We start from the raw sequence: 16742 nt of genomic DNA, 5'->3' as shown, positions 1-16742 counted from the left end.
TCATGTATGCAAGAGTTTGGTTTTCTACTGATGATAGACTGTCCTGCATCTTATTCTTGTTGGTGGCTTTACGTACGGATGGAGCTATGTCTACTTAGATTTTTTCCCCCCTTTAGAATAAACTAATATTATTTCATCAACTTCTTATTTCTTCAACATCACACAATTGTGTTTCAAATGAAGAAACCCCCCTTCAAAACAAAATGACAGACTGCTATGTATAAAATATTTATTATAAATAGTATTTTACATATCATTACAAATACTCTCATTTGTGCTTACAATAATTACATGTACAGTATCATTACAGGGAACGTATGAGTATCGTGACATTACTGTCCTCATGATATATTTATATTAATGTTTGATCTTTTAGTAACACTTTACTTGAAGGGTATCTACATAAGCACTTCATAACATATGCATAACCCATACAGCACATATACAGTACCTTTACTAAATGCTTATGTCAATTACAGTAGGTCAAAAAATATTTTCATTATGAATGTGTTAAAGTCCTTATATACTGTTGGTACCCTTAAAGTAAAGTGTAACCAATATTCTCTCTCTCTCTCCACATGATATTCCAAAGTAGTATGTACATACATAGTGCCACTAGGCAGCAACCCTGAGCTGACCACAAAAATAGTTTAATGTTGTTTAAACTGGTCTGAAGTAATCATGCTCACATGTTTTAAGGAGTGCAACAGAGAATCAAGTTTAAGGGTTTTTTGGTGCTCTGGGAGTCTGGGCCTTTAAACAAGGTGTTTGTGATGATCAGGTTTTACTGACCAGGCTCATGCATGGAAGTGTTACGTCCCAAATCACACCCTATTCCCTATATAGTGGACTTATTTTGACCAGGTGACCTGTTCAAAAGTAGTGCCCTATATTGAAAATAGGGTGTGATTTGGGACGCAGCCAAGGACTAGCTGAATAGCTGGTAGGCTCTTTCTCAATTGTCTAAAATGTCAGTTCTCTCATAGCTTCCTCTAGTTTATTGCACTGATCTGAAAGAACTGACCAGGTTAAAGCTAGCCTAATGACGAGCGTCCACCATAAGGTTTTAACTGTCAAGTCTTTCCAATCAATGTAGAAAAAGGGAGGAGCCTAGGAGAAAACTTTGAGCGCCCCAGATTACCCACCATCGAATCGTGATGCTATCCATCAGAGCTCTCTATCAATTGGTGTTCTAAACAACCCTTCTCCTCTGTGATGTCATCACAGTAATAAAACCCAACATATAGGGATCACCCATTAATGCAGGTGAACACACTAAGCCAAGAATAAATACTTCTAAAAGTTTATCATCAAATATTGTACACATGCATAAGCAGCTGGTATGAGAATGTACATCAAGTTTCCATATAAGTGTGGTAAATGCATTATTGATGTACATTTGATGATGTGATTTCAGATGGAAACATTTTGAAGAATAAAGTTACATTACAGCAATATGCACCAACCAAATGACATCATTGTTGTAGTTGCCCATGGTGGCCATTTTGGGACAAAAGCATGCTATAATATTTAGAAACATTTGAGCATTATAATGCATAGAGTACAGCCTCATTTTTCTCATTCAAACAACACCCCCTTACTCAGGCATTGGCCCATTAAACATTACTATACCATATGTCAAGCTAAATATGTTAAAAAATAAACAAGCTATTCTCTCTTTATGTTCACTTCTCCATATCATGGAGACCGTGAATCTAGGCCAAAGTTAAGGTATGTTTAAGTAAAATGTGTGCATTTGTTTACAATTTACTAGAAAATAGTAACACATTTACACCAATAAGGGTCATTCGGGTCAGCAGTAAACAATCATAACTGTATAGTTAACAGGGTAACACTTTACTTAACACCAACACGGATAATGCATGATGTTGTTATAATGCATTATAAGACTTGCAATAAGCATATGATCCTTACAATGTCTTATCTCATCTCATGGTGATCCTTAATACATAACAGCTATTTTCAGAAAGAAATGCTTAATATAAATGCATAACATAGCCTATAACAACACATTTTGAAGGGTCATATATGCATATGACAAGTCATAAAGCACTATACATATTGGCTTTACATAGTGTGCTTCTGTTGACTACAATTAATATCTGTCCAGGATCGTAAATATACTATTCATAATTATTGCTAATACTGTCTGTAAGTGAAGACCCTCCACATTCCATGTTGTGTATGGTCAAAAGATAAACATGGTAACATTCATAAGTCGTAGTTTCCTTCAGATTCCAGCATGAACAAATCATCAAAATGTAGCCTAATGTAACACGATCACGATATGGGTTGGATTTAGTTCACGCATTGTAATCGCAGGCAGTTACAGCAGAGATATGATTTTTTGCTCTTTTACTACATAATTAATCAATTGAGTGCAGTGTTGCAGCTGTCTATGTTTGTAGCCATCTGCAGAATTTGTAGCACAATGCAGCAATTATGTAGCGTTATGTAGCCCAATGGGAACACTGAACCGTGGAGACCTCCCTTAAGACTGATAATGAACTACATATAAATGTACTGAAGCTGGTTTAGTGAACCCCACTCACAGGATTAGTAACCTTGCCAGAGACCTGAAGACTCACGTTAGCTACCCAAACTAATGCCGAGGCTTGAATACAGGCTAACACTGTCTTGTGGCATGCAAAGAGACCGGGCCCGAATGCCAGTTAGTCCCATATAGTAACAGGAAGAACTCTGGCAGCAGTTAACAGCAAGATCATCATCATCATACTGTATATTAAGATGACACTGCTAGGATGTGATTAGTTATGTTAAACTCACTGAAGGTGCCCACATCATTGAAGATGTGAACACAGTGGTTGAGAACTTTGGCACTGCTAGGTTCCAATTAGTGACAGAAGGTAATCTATATGTCCTGTGTATATAAATTAGATTTAAAACATTTACATTGATTACTAATTCACATGCCTCAAAATTATGTCTGCCTTTGATATTCGGCAATGGAGTTCACAGTAGTATACAGTAAGCTAGCCTACGGCAAGCTGCAGGGCCAAACAGTACTGAAATTAAGGTATGTTTAACAATGCGAGTCATGCAGCAAGTCATGCTTTGCAGTGAAGTCTTTTTTTTAGGAAGACCCAGTTACAAATGTTGTAATACTTCTTCTATACGTTTCACATGTACAGTGTCTAAGGAGAGAGCCATCGGTTAGATGGAGAAAAAAAATCAGCAAAACAATGCAACCTCCTCCACATGCAAACAGCACAACATGGCGAGGTGGAGTGGAGTGTTGTTAGTGCAACTGAAACAGTTCAGAGACATTCCCAGCACTGGAACCATCAGCCAAGAATACTGAACAAGCAGTCAACAAAAGGTGGTTGGTTGTTGGTTACTTGGCTATGGATATCATACTGAACAGAGAACTGCTAAGACATACGGTGATGGTCGGTCAGTCTGAAAGGGGGTAGGAGTTTGAGTTCTTTATAAAGACCATGCTGGTCTTCGATCAGTCAGTCAGGGTTCTCTATGCAGACCAGAAGATTGATTGGTTAAACGTGATGGTCCTGAGCTCTGATTGGTGAACACAGCCTCCTCCATCAGGTTTAAAGAAGACGATGACACAGAGTACAGTAGTAAAGTTGAAAAAACAAACCCTAAGTAATATATTCTGTGAACCACCTGTGTGTTTATGAATGCATTGATAGTATGCCAGGAGCAATATCTATATTGAATGATTTATAGCAAGTACAAAGCTCAATGTGCAGTACCACCTGTGTTGAATGCATGTATAGCCTTTTTGCATTTATAAAGGCAACCCCAAGGTACACGATATGACCAAAAGTAAGTGGACACCTGCTCACTGAACATCTCATTCCAAAATCATGGGCATTAATATGGAGTTGGTCCCCCCTTTGCTGCTATCAGCATCCACTCTTCTGGGAAGGCTTTCACTAGATGTTGGAACATTGCTGCAGGGACTTGCTTCCATTCAGGCACAAGAGCATTAGTGAGGTCGGGCACTGATGTTGGGCGATTAGGCCTGGCTCGCAGTCAGCGTTCCAATTCATCCCAAATGTGTTTGATGGGGTTGAGGTCAGGGCTCTGTGCAGGCCAGTCGAGTTCTTCCACACTGATCTCGGCACCCGTTTCTGTATGGACCTCGCATTGTGCATGGGGGCATTGTCATGTTGAAACAGGAAAGGGCCTTCCCAAATTATTGCCACAAAGTTGAAAGCACAGAATCGTCTAGAATGTCATCGTATGCTGTAGCGTTAAGATTTCCCTTCACTGGAACTAAGGGGCCTAGCCCGAACCATGAAAAACAGCCCTTACAGTTGACCAGGGCAGGGCAGAAATTTGATGAACTGACTTGTTTGAAAAGTGGCATGCTATGACAGTGCCACGTTGAAAGTTACTGAGCTCTTCAGTAAGACCATTCTCCTGCCAGTGTTTGTCTAGGGAGATTGCATGGCTGTGTGCTCTATTTTATACACCTGTTAGAAATGGGTGTGGCTGAAATTGCTGAATTCACTAATTTGAAGGGGTGTCCACATACTTTTTATATATATATATATAGTGTATACAGAAAGTCTTGTAAAGTATACTGCTCAAAAAAATAAAGGCAACACTTAAACAACACAATGTAACTCCAAGTCAATCACACTTCTGTGAAATCAAACTGTCCACTTAGGAAGCAACACTGATTGACAATACATTTCACATGCTGTTGTGCAAATGGAATAGACAACAGGTGGAAATTATAGGCAATTAGCAAGACACCCCCAATAAAGGAGTGGTTCTGCAGGTGGTGACCACAGACCACTTCTCAGTTCCTATGCTTCCTGGCTGATGTTTTGGTCACTTTTGAATGCTGGCGGTGCTTTCACTCTAGTGGTAGCATGAGACGGAGTCTACAACCCACACAAGTGGCTCAGGTAGTGCAGCTCATCCAGGATGGCACATCAATGCGAGCTGTGGCAAGAAGGTTTGCTGTGTCTGTCAGCGTAGTGTCCAGAGCATAGAGGCGCTACCAGGAGACAGGCCAGTACATCAGGAGATGTGGAGGAGGCCGTAGGAGTGAAACAACCCAGCAGCAGGACCGCTACCTCCGCCTTTGTGCAAGGAGGTGCAGGAGGAGCACTGCCAGAGCCCTGCAAAATGACCTCCAGCAGGCCACAAATGTGCATGTGTCTGCTCAAACGGTCAGAAACAGACTCCATGAGGGTGGTATGAGGGCCCGACATCCACAGGTGGGGGTTGTGCTTACAGCCCAACACCGTGCAGGACGTTTGGCATTTGCCAGAGAACACCAAGATTGGCAAATTCGCCACTGGCGCCCTGTGCTCTTCACAGATGAAAGCAGGTTCACACTGAGCACATGTGACAGACGTGACAGAGTCTGGAGACGCCGTGGAGAACGTTCTGCTGCCTGCAACATCCTCCAGCATGACCGGTTTGGCGGTGGGTCAGTCATGGTGTGGGGTGGCATTTCTTTGGGGGGCCACACAGCCCTCCATGTGCTCGCCAGAGGTAGCCTGACTGCCATTAGGTACCGAGATGAGATCCTCAGACCCCTTGTGAGACCATATGCTGGTGCGGTTGGCCCTGGGTTCCTCCTAATGCAAGACAATGCTAGACCTCATGTGGCTAGAGTGTGTCAGCAGTTCCTGCAAGAGGAAGGCATTGATGCTATGGACTGGCCCGTTCCCCGGACCTGAATCCAATTGAGCCCATCTGGGACATCATGTCTCGCTCCATCCACCAACGCCACATTGCACCACAGACTGTCCAGGAGTTGGCGGATGCATTAGTCCAGGTCTGGGAGGAGATCCCTCAGGAGACCATCCGCCACCTCATCAGGAGCATGCCCAGGCATTGTAGGGAGGTCATACAGGCACGTGGAGGCCACCCACACTACTGAGCCTCATTTTCACTTGTTTTAAGGACATTACATCAAAGTTGGATCAGCCTGTAGTGTGGTTTTCCACTTTAATTTTGAGTGTGACTCCAAATCCAGACCCCCATGGGTTTATAAATTGGATTTCCATTGATAATTTTTGTGTGATGTTGTTGTCAGCACATTCAACTATGTAAAGAAAAAAGTATTTAATAAGATTATTTCATTCAGATCTAGGATGTGTTATTTTAGTGTTCCCTTTATTTTTTTGAGCAGTGTATTACAGGGTGATAGAATGACATTGTGAATACATACAGAATCTATTGTACACTGGTGGCACAAAGAAAGTAAAATATGTATTCACCCCTTATAGATACTCTGAGAACCACTGATAGATAGTGATCCCACTGGAGATCTACAAGGATAATGAAGGTGAACAATACAACATTCATTGCTGCTCTGCTCTTACTCCATAGACTGGTAAAAAAAATAAAGTCTCTACCAAAATATACAGCCGATGTGTGCGAGCAGACTAGCACAACACAAGCGTACAGGAGTATAGGTGTGAACCTGTGTCTGTGGGTCACAGAGGGTAGCCAAATCCATGGTGGTCTTAAGGTCCCTGCACTGTGCCTTGAAACCCTTTCACCGCACTCACCCCAGAATCTTCAAAGTGACCAACAAGGTCAACTCCAAGGTTCCATGGCCCACAGGGGTAAAACCACCAGGTTCTCTTTAAATTAACAGCATCGTAGCGTCATCATCTGCTGCTTTTCACAGGCATCAGCAAGGTGAGGGCTAAGCAATGGCCTCAGCTGAGACACGCCAACAACTTCCAGCATCTCTGACCCTATGACCAAATTGCCCAGCATTGGGACAATAAAGATTTTCTGAATCTGTTAACCGTCTTCACACACTCAACATAAGCCCCTCTTTGCTTCTACGAAAATATGTCCTCCTTGTCCGAGTCTGGCGAGGTGGGTCTGGAGATCTCAAAGAGAGGCTTGGGGGAGCTGGGAGCTCTCCTTTGAGCTTTGAGGAGCTTCAGAGCCTCTGCTAGCTGAGCCTCCAGGCCGGCCATGCGGGTGTTCAAGGCCTTCAAGTCTTCTTTGAGCTCCAGCTTGAGCTCCAGGAGGGAAGCATGGAGAGTCTGCTCTGGGATAGGGTAGAAGGCGTGCTGCTTGGTCACCTCAGGGGGTACCACAGGGCTGCGGTCCTGTGGCGTGTTGCCCGTGGTTCGGGCGCCGTCCCCAACGTTGTCCAGGCGCAGATCGCTCTTGGTAATGCCGCTGTCGCACGAGCCGGTTTTCTTGAGCGAGGTCTGGGACTCGTGGGCTGCCCCTGCCTTGGTCCGTTCGGGTAGCGTCTCCATGGACTCGGCTTTGGACACCTTGGAAATTAAGAATATAATGTATTAATGCAGATGGCTGGAGAGCTATTGAATCATCACTAAGGCTATCTAATGCCAGGATTCAATTGGAGGCTGGGAATCCTAGTCTAAATATGTTATGTTTCTGGTCATACCTTGTTCCAGTTGGACTCCTTGAAGCGACCCCAGCCTTTGACCTTGGCTGGCTCGGACAATTGGAGAGACGGGGCCTGGAGCTGGGCTTTTTCTGAGGGGCCGGAGGTTGTGGACGCCAAGATGGAGATTGAAGGAATGGGCGTGGCTGGACTTTCGGTGACGGTGACAATGCTGGTGGTGGTGATGATTTCATGGATGGGAATGGGCTCAACATAAACGGTCTGGCCTCTCTCCAGGTCATCGGATGGGTCAGCCCGCTCCTGATGTACACGGGCCTCCTTCTGCTGCCGGAACCGCTGGAAGAGCCGACGGACCGGATGGTCCGGCGGGAGGTTGAGGGGCGCCTCATTCTTTCGTCTCAGGCGCTCCTCCTCCTCTCGTTTCACATCGCTGATCTTTCTGAACACAATCTGTAGAGAGACAACAGGCTCTTGATTAGTTCAATTCAACTATGAACTCCATCCTGTGTTATGTAGCTCATGTTGTGCGTTGGGTGGTATGTCTAACCACATTATGCTAAGCTATCCGTAGATTGCTGAAACTAACCAATAAACCAGAATGTACACTATAAAATAAAATAAAACATTTAATTGGGTCAATCAATTAAGTTTAGGTAAGTGAAAAAAATGTCAATGTGTATCTGCACCAAATTCAGCTTTGTTCGATGATGAGCTTCTCTGACAGTTAAGACTAGCACACAGGTAAGTATCTATAGTAGGTAAGCAGACAGATAATGCAGTAGCGCTAAAGGCATGGAAGTGCAGGTACAGTGCATTACTAATTTAAACCCATCAGACTGAAAACAGCAAATAATGCCTTTTGAGGAATCGCTCAAAGGAAATATAAATGGCTCCTCTTGTTTCTAGACTTTTTTCTCGACAGAAACTCAATCATTCTTTAGCAGGACTTTAACCAAAACACAAAGCAGCCATTTTTGATTATTCTGGGTGACATTTAGAAAAAGATTGTTGTATTTATGTTGATTTTACACAGCAAATGTTGTCCATGTTGTCCCACAAATTACATTACTTTAACCATTCACGCACAACACATTTCTTAGGATTTGTAAATATATATTCATAAGGAAAAGCACACGCAAAATATCAAAGTTCTATGCTTAGTATTTTCATTTATTTAGAGCCAGCACAAACACCTAACATTTCAACTAGGTCTTTTTCAAGGGTGTGCTGTGTGAGAAAACTCCTGCAGTCTGTATTCATACAAGTTTGAGTGAACAACAATTGGCAACAATTGGTAATTTCAATTAGACAATTGGATAGCAATCAATTAGTAAGTCACAGTTGACAATATTTTTTCTATATACAATATTTACAAAAGTCTACATACATTTACATTTACATTTAAGTCATTTAGCAGACGCTCTTATCCAGAGCGACTTACAAAATGGTGCATTCACCTTATGATATCCAGTGGAACAACCACTTTACAATAGTGCATCTACATCTTTTAAGGGGGGGGGGGGGTTAGAAGGATTACTTTATCCTATCCTAGGTATTACTTAAAGAGGTGGGGTTTCAGGTGTCTCCGGAAGGTGGTGATTGACTCCGCTGTCCTGGCGTCGTGAGGGAGCTTGTTCCACCATTGGGGTGCCAGAGCAGCGAACAGTTTTGACTGGGCTGAGCGGGAACTGTGCTTCCTCAGAGGTAGGGGGGCCAGCAGGCCAGTGGTGGATGAACGCAGTGCCCTTGTTTGGGTGTAGGGCCTGATCAGAGCCTGAAGGTATGGAGGTGCCGTTCCCTTCACAGCTCCGTAGGCAATCACCATGGTCTTGTAGCGGATGCGAGCTTCAACTGGAAGCCAGTGGAGAGAGCGGAGGAGCGGGGTGACGTGAGAGAACTTGGGAAGGTTGAACACCAGACGGGCTGCGGCGTTCTGGATGAGTTGTAGGGGTTTAATGGCACAGGCAGGGAGCCCAGCCAACAGCGAGTTGCAGTAATCCAGACGGGAGATGACAAGTGCCTGGATTAGGACCTGCGCCGCTTCGTGTGTGAGGCAGGGTCGTACTCTGCGAATGTTGTAGAGCATGAACCTACAGGATCGGGTCACCGCCTTGATGTTAGTGGAGAACGACAGGGTGTTGTCCAGGATCACGCCAAGATATACATAGACAATACATTTAGACAAAATCATAAGTCAACATGATATTGATAGGGCCCATGTTTTCCAAAGCAATGCTCCCATGACTTGCAAAGGTAAAACAATATTGATAAAAATAAATCAAAACATGGCCATGATACATAAAAAAATAAAGGTCTGAGATTGATTTCCTCATTAAAGGGATACTTCGGATTCTGGCAATGAGACCCTTTATCTACTTGAGCCAGATGAACTTGTAGATACCATTTTTATGTCTCTGTGTTCAGTATGAAGAAAGAGGTAGTTTTGCGAGCCAATGCTAACTAGCGTTAGCGCAATGACTGGAAGTCTATGGGAAAGAGAGAGCTAAAGAGGTAGAGAAAGACAGATAATATATGCAATGGAGTTGAAAAATATGAACTACAGGCAATCAGTGTTCGAACAGGAGACAAAATATTGAAGAAAATTTGCTCATCTTATGATGTTCATTGCAAAAATGTACTTATTGATTCACTGGACACACACACACACACACACACACACACACACACACACACACACACACACACACACACACACACACACACACACACACACACACACACACACCCACACTGAAATATTAAATGACAAATAGATTAGTATGGCTATCCTCATATCTATGGAGACAAATATTTAGCAGCACATTCTAGATTGCTTTTGAAAACTATTACATTTGAGTGAAACCCTAAACCCTGCAGACATATGCGAAATGCATACATGCTTATAACAAGTTATAAATCATTATACCTGCAAGCTTGTAGAAAAGTTTTACCCAAAAGGCCAATCTGTTGGTTTATCATTAGTAGCTTGTTAAACAATTTCACAATAGGGCAGGTGGGACTTTAGCAATATATATATAAGAATGTGGGTAAAGGGAAGGGGTCTGAATACTTCAGAATGCACTAATATATATATATATATATATATATATATATATATATATATATATATATATATATATATATATATATATTAGTGCATTCTGAAAGTATTCAGACCCCTTCCCTTTACCCACATTCTGTTACAGCCTTATTCTAAAATTGATTAAATAAATACAAATTCCTAGCAATGTACACACAATTCCCCATAATGACAAAGCGAAAACTGATTTTTAGCAATTTTTGCAAAAACAGAAATACCTTATTTACATAAGTATTCAGACCCTTTGCTATGAGACTTGAAATTGAGCTCAGGTGCATCCTGCTTCCATTGATCAACCTTGAGATGTTTTTACAACTTGATTGGAGTTCACTTGTGGTAAATTCAATTGATTGGACATGATTTGGAAAGGCACATACTATATAAGGTCCCACAGTTGACAGTGCATCTCAGAACAAAACCCAAGCCTTGAGGTTGAAAGAATTGTCCATAGAGACAGGATTGTGTCGAGGTACAGATCTGGGGAAGGGTACCAAAAAAATGTCTGCAGCATTGAAGGTCCCCAAGAACACATTGGCCTCCATCATTCTTAAAAGGAAGAAGTTTGGAACTACCAAGACTTCCTAGAGCTGGCTGCCTGGCCAAACTGAGCAATTGGGGGAGAAGGGCCTTGATTACATTAGGGAGGTGACCAAGAACACGATGGTCACTCTGACAGAGCTCCACAGTTCCTCTGTGGAGATGGGAGAACCTTCCAGAAGGACAGCCATCTCTGCAGTACTCCACCAATTAGGCCTTTATGATAGAGTGGCCAGACAGAAGCCACTCCTCAGTAAAAGGCCTGCTTGGAGTTTGCCAAAAGGCACCTAAAGACTCTCAGAACATGAGAAACAAGATTCTCTGGTCTGATGAAACCAAGATTCAAGTCTTTGGCCTGAATACCAAGTGTCACGTCTGGAGGAAACCTGGCACCATCACTACGGTGAAGAATGGTGGGGGCAGCATCATGCTGTGGGGATGTTTTTCAGCGGCAGGGACTGGGAGAGTAGTCAGGATCGAGGGAAAGATGAACGGAGCAAAGAGCAGAGATCCTTGATGAAAACCTGCTCCAGGGCACTCAGACTCAGGCGAAGGTTCACCTTCCAACAGGACAACGACTCTAAGCACACAGCCAAGACAACGCAAGAGTGGCTTCGGGACAAGTCTCTGAATGTCCTTGAGTGGCCCAGCCAGAGCCCAGAATTGAACCCGATCGAACATCTCTGGAGAGACCTGATAATAGCTGTGCAGCAACGCTTCCCATCCAACCTGACAGAGCTTGAGAGGATCCGCAGAGAAGAATGGGAGAAACTCCCCAAATACAGGTGTGCCAAGCTTGTAGCGTCATACCCAAGAAGACTCGAGGCTGTAATCGCTGCCAAAGGTGATACAACAAAGTACTGGGTCTGAATACTTATGTAAATGTGGTATTTCTGTTTTTCAGTTTTAATAAATTAGCTAAAATGTCTAAACCTGTTTTTGCTTTGTCATTATGGGGTATTGTGTGTCGATGTAACTTTTTTTTCTCAATTAATGCAGGTGTTTCAGCCTAGCTCAGTGCTTTCTGTGGTGGTGGGGCTGTCACGAATCCCACCGAAGGTGGCTCCCCTGCCTGCTCGGGCGGCGCTCGGCGGTCGTCGTCACCGACCTACTAGCCGCCGCTGATCCCTTTTTCCTTTTCGTTTGGTATGTCTTATTGTTTGCACCTGTTCCTCATTTGGGTCTTTTGATTTTGGTTATTTAAGCCTGGTTAGCCCGCCCAGGTTTGTGCGGGATTATTTAGCGTCAGGTTGTGTTTTGTATTTGGATGTGCTGGCGATCTACTGCTGTTATATTTTATGCATGCTGTGCATCTGTTCTGGGCACTTTGCATTTTTTCCACGCCGGTTGTGTTGGCGTCGATCGTGTTGTGTTTTATTTAATAAACACAAAGTTCCTTACCTCTGCTCTCTGCGCCTGACTCCTACCACCACTCCTAGCAACTACTGACAGGGGCAGCCAGTGGAAAATACGGAGCGTAGGGGTTGGTAATGTTCTTTAGTTGCACCATGATTGACTCAGTGTTCTGTCACTCAAGGGGACACTACGGGTAAAGCTTGAAAATTCAAGGCCTTGGGTGCTGCCATAGACTTATATTAGAAGTGCCCATCTTAAATGCTCAAGGTCATTGGCAACAGATAAGATGACTTCAAATCATGTTATATCTACCTTAGCTTTGATTGGACTGATCGTGTCAACATAATACTTTCAAAACGATAGCAGGCAAGCTTGGATTGGACTGATCATGTTAACATCATACTTTCAAAATGATAGCTGGCAAGCTAGATAAGCAGTCGTCATCATGAATCAAGTCAACAATCTACTAGCAAATCCTATTCAATCCTTGTCATATAAAGAGAAATTATGGATTATATAACGTATTGGTGTTCATTGGCCATTGGACATAACCATTACACAAGAAGTTAGAAATGGCAAATTCTACGAGTGCTGAGGCACGACTGCAGCCTTGGGTTTGAACCCAGGCTGTGTCACTGCCAGGCCTTGACACCCATGGGACAGCGCACAATTGTCCCAGCGTCGTCTGGGTTAGGGGAGGGTTTGGCCGACCAGGATTTCCTTGTCTCATCGTGCTCTAGCAACTGCTTGTGGTGGGCGGGGCACCTGCAAGCTGACCTCGGTCATCAGCTCGGCGGTGTTTCCTCTGACACATTGATGCGGCTGGCTTCCGGGTTAATAAGTGAGCAGTGTGTCAAGAAGCAGTGCGGCTTGGCTCTCGACCTTCGGTAGGGGAGTTGCAGCAATGAGACAAGATCGTAACTTCTGGCCCATGGCGTTGTATGTGAATGTTTATCCTTTATTTTTTTACCCTCTTTTTCTCCCCAATTTCGTGATATCAAATTGCTAAAGTTTGAATACATTGGCCATGCTGTCAATCCAGCATGACTTCCACGTTCAAAACAACTGGAAACTCGGAACTGGGAAATATCAGACTTCAGTGAGTTCAAGACAACTGGGAACTCTGAAAAAAACTAGCTTTGACTGGGAAAATAATTTTCAGCGGTCATCCAACTCGGAAAGTCGGGAACTCCAGCCTCTTTCTAGAACCCAAAAGGACCGCCGCGCCACCATCCTGTTCAAGTGAGCACAGCACAACAAGGTAAGTCTAAAAATGTCTTATAAGTTGCTGCATGAATGATGTAATATGCCAGGGAGATAGCATTACTTTCTTGGCCACAGAATACATAAGTGTATGTTGTGTAGTAAGCTGTTAGTAGCCCATGTGTCTCACCCTAATAATTTGGTCCCTTTCCCCCCTCATAACTTAGCCTACTGTTCTGACTTGGTGGTGCACATGTAGCCTATAGCCTGTTTTAGAGAAATGTAATCGTCGAATATTCTAAGAGCTTTCATTGTCTGCTTATATGCCCCCCTTATTTATCCTACAGTTCTGACTTGGTGTACAGGGAGAATAATGTAAGAGCGATAACTACGTCCGTCCTAGCTTGGATTGCCTCTTATCCGCTCATTGTTCCCTTATGCCATAGTTTGTACATCTCAATTGTCAGTAGAAACCACATTTGTTTAACCTGTTGGGGCTACAGGTTAGCAATGAACCCCGAGTCGGGATTGCTAACAAGGCTGGAAATTCAAAACATCAAAAATCTAATAATTTCAAAGATAAACATCTCCTTAATCTAACCACATTGTTCGATTTTCAAAGAGGCTTTACGGCAAAAGCATAAAGTTAGATTATGTTAGGACAGTACATAGCCACAAAAGTACAAACATCCATTTTCAATTCAAGGTCAGGCGTCACCAAAAGCAGAAACCAGCTAGAATTATGCACTAACCTTTGTCAATCTCCATCAGATGACACTCCTAGGACATTATGTTATACAATACATGCATTTTTTGTTCCATCAAGTTCATATTTATATCCAAAAACAGCATTTTACAGTAGCGTGAAATTCAGATTTTTTTCTTCTCTGAAATGCTTCCGGTGAACATAACAAAATTACTATTCGAAAACATTGGTAAATTATAATATTGTCATTCAAAGAATAATATATTATCATCTCGTAATTGCTACCGAATGGCCAGATCTCAAAATAACTTTACTGGGAAATCACATTTTGCAATAAACGGGGTGCTATGCTAAGAACAACAAGCTATGCTATACAGTTAGCATCATCTAATATCGATAATAACATTGTAAATATCCCCTTACCTTTGATTATCTCCATCAGAAGGCACTGCCAGGATTTCCCAGGTCCGGAACAAATGTGGTTTCTTTTGACAAAGTTCATAATTTATGTCCAAATAACACCAAGCAGTTAGCGTTCATTATGCTCCCACAAAACGTGGTGGGGGGGGTTGTAAAATCACGCCGAAAAGCTTAAAACAAACTAGTAAATAATCTATTTACGTTCGTTCAAACATGTCAAACCTTGTTTAGCATTAATCTTTTGGTCCATTTTTAACGTTAAACATCAGTAATATTTTCACACAACCTATCCTATGTCTTGATAAACAATTAATGACAAACTCACGCTTCTCAGATTTATGCGCAGGCGCAAAAAAATGAAGTGATGACATGTCAACTTCCCTGCATTCTAATTTGCTCTCTGTTTATCATAGACGCTTCAAACAACTTTATAAAGATCGTTGACATCTAGTGGAAGCCGTAGGTGTTGCGAAATGAATCCTTTCTCACTATGGTATCTATCAAACAATGACACTAAATAGTACAGTCACAGAATTCACATTTTTTTAAAATCTATTTTTCAGAGTGTTTTCTATCCGAATGTGTTAATAATATGCATATCCTAGCTTCTGAGTTGGTGTAGGAGGCAGTTAAAAATGGGCACATATTTTTTTCAAAATTTCTCAATACTGCCCCCGAGCCCCAACAGGCAAGTCTGCCATACCAGCTATGTTTTTAAAAAAGGCAGTAAATGAGGCTGAATGAACTGTTTTGCTGCCAGAAAAGGCTCCGCTGATAGCCAGGTGTAGAGGTGGTAATGATTCCCTCCATGGTGCTGAAAACAAAGCTCTGCTGTTGGGACAGCTTTATGTAGGCCCTAACAGTTTGTCACCGTTATAGTGCAACGAATGTGTTGTGTAGTGGCTTTGCTGGAATGCATCCCTCAAATTTTTGGGGCAGTTTGCCCCACGAAGATTTACATGCTAAAATCTGCACAATATACATCCCAAACATTTTCTGCTATTATAATTCCTCTTACCAAGTAATGCGTTAAATATCACACCTCTCTACAGGGTTCTAAGCCTCCAACCCCCCAAGCAAAATTATGGTGTCATGAACATCGAAGTCAGAGACGTGGCTTGGCATCTATTATTCAGTGAGCTGCTGAATTGCCAGCTGGCTGCTTCAGAGAACAAAAGCTTCACGTCAGTTGGGTATTTTTTATTTTATGTAAGGAGGCAAGCTTAATTTAGGTTATGCCAGTGACTCTCATCATAGGGGGGGGGGGGATCATGGCAAACACTGTAACGTTAACTCTGTCACTTACTCGCCCACATATACAGTGCCTTCAGAAAGTATTAAGCCTAAATAAGTTCAGGCGTAAAAATGTCTTGAACAAGTCACATAATAAGGTGCATGGACTCTCTGTGCAACAATAGTATTTAACATTAATTTTGAATGACTACCTCATCTCTGTACCCCACACATAAAATTATCTCTAAGGTCCCTAAGCCGAGCAGTGAATTTCAAACACAGATGTAACCACAAAGATCAGGGAGATTTTCCAATGCCTCCAAAAGAAGGGCACCTATTGGTAGGTTGGTAGTGGTATTTTTTTCTTTTTTAAGCTGACATTGAATATCCCTTTGAGCATGGTGAAGTTATTTCTTACACTTTGGATGGTGTATCAATACTAGAGGTCGACCGATTATGATTTTTCAACGCCGATACCGATATCGATTATTGGAGGGCCAAAAAAAGCCGATACCGATTAAATCGGATGATATATATATATATATATATATATATATATATATATATAGTGTTCATTCAGTATTGTTGTAATTGCCATTATTACAAATATATATATATATATATATATATTTGTAATAATGGCAATTACAACAATACTGAATGAACACTTATTTTAACTTAATAAAATACACAAATAAAATCTATTTAGACTGAAATAAATAATGAAACATGTTCAATTTGGTTTAAATAATGCAAAAACAAAGTGTTGGAGAAGAAAGTAAAAGTGTAATATGTGCCACGTAAAAAAGCTAACGTTT

General features: G+C 42.2%; 1 protein-coding gene across 4 annotated transcripts in view; it reads right to left on the bottom strand.

Annotated features, from left to right (window-relative positions):
* Positions 1 to 215: 215 nt before the first annotated feature.
* LOC106577203 (voltage-gated delayed rectifier potassium channel KCNH1) overlaps positions 216 to 16742 on the bottom strand; it is a 98427-nt gene continuing 81900 nt past the window's right edge. For all 4 annotated transcript variants that reach the window (XM_082964872.1, XM_082964873.1, XM_082964874.1 and 1 more), the window contains 2 exons: positions 7409 to 7819; positions 216 to 7274 (listed from right to left, as the gene is read on the bottom strand). In XM_082964872.1, the coding sequence (XP_082820998.1) occupies positions 6825 to 7274; positions 7409 to 7819 (861 nt within the window). In that variant the 3' untranslated portion in view covers positions 216 to 6824. The remainder of the gene's footprint in view (positions 7275 to 7408; positions 7820 to 16742) is intronic.

Source organism: Salmo salar, chromosome 18, assembly GCF_965601325.2.
Source record: "Salmo salar chromosome 18, fSalSal1, whole genome shotgun sequence".
In the NCBI taxonomy this organism is placed as follows: Eukaryota; Metazoa; Chordata; class Actinopteri; order Salmoniformes; family Salmonidae; genus Salmo; species Salmo salar.
The sequence above is the reverse complement of the archived record's forward strand: the minus strand, read 5'-3'. Positions and strand labels throughout refer to the sequence as shown.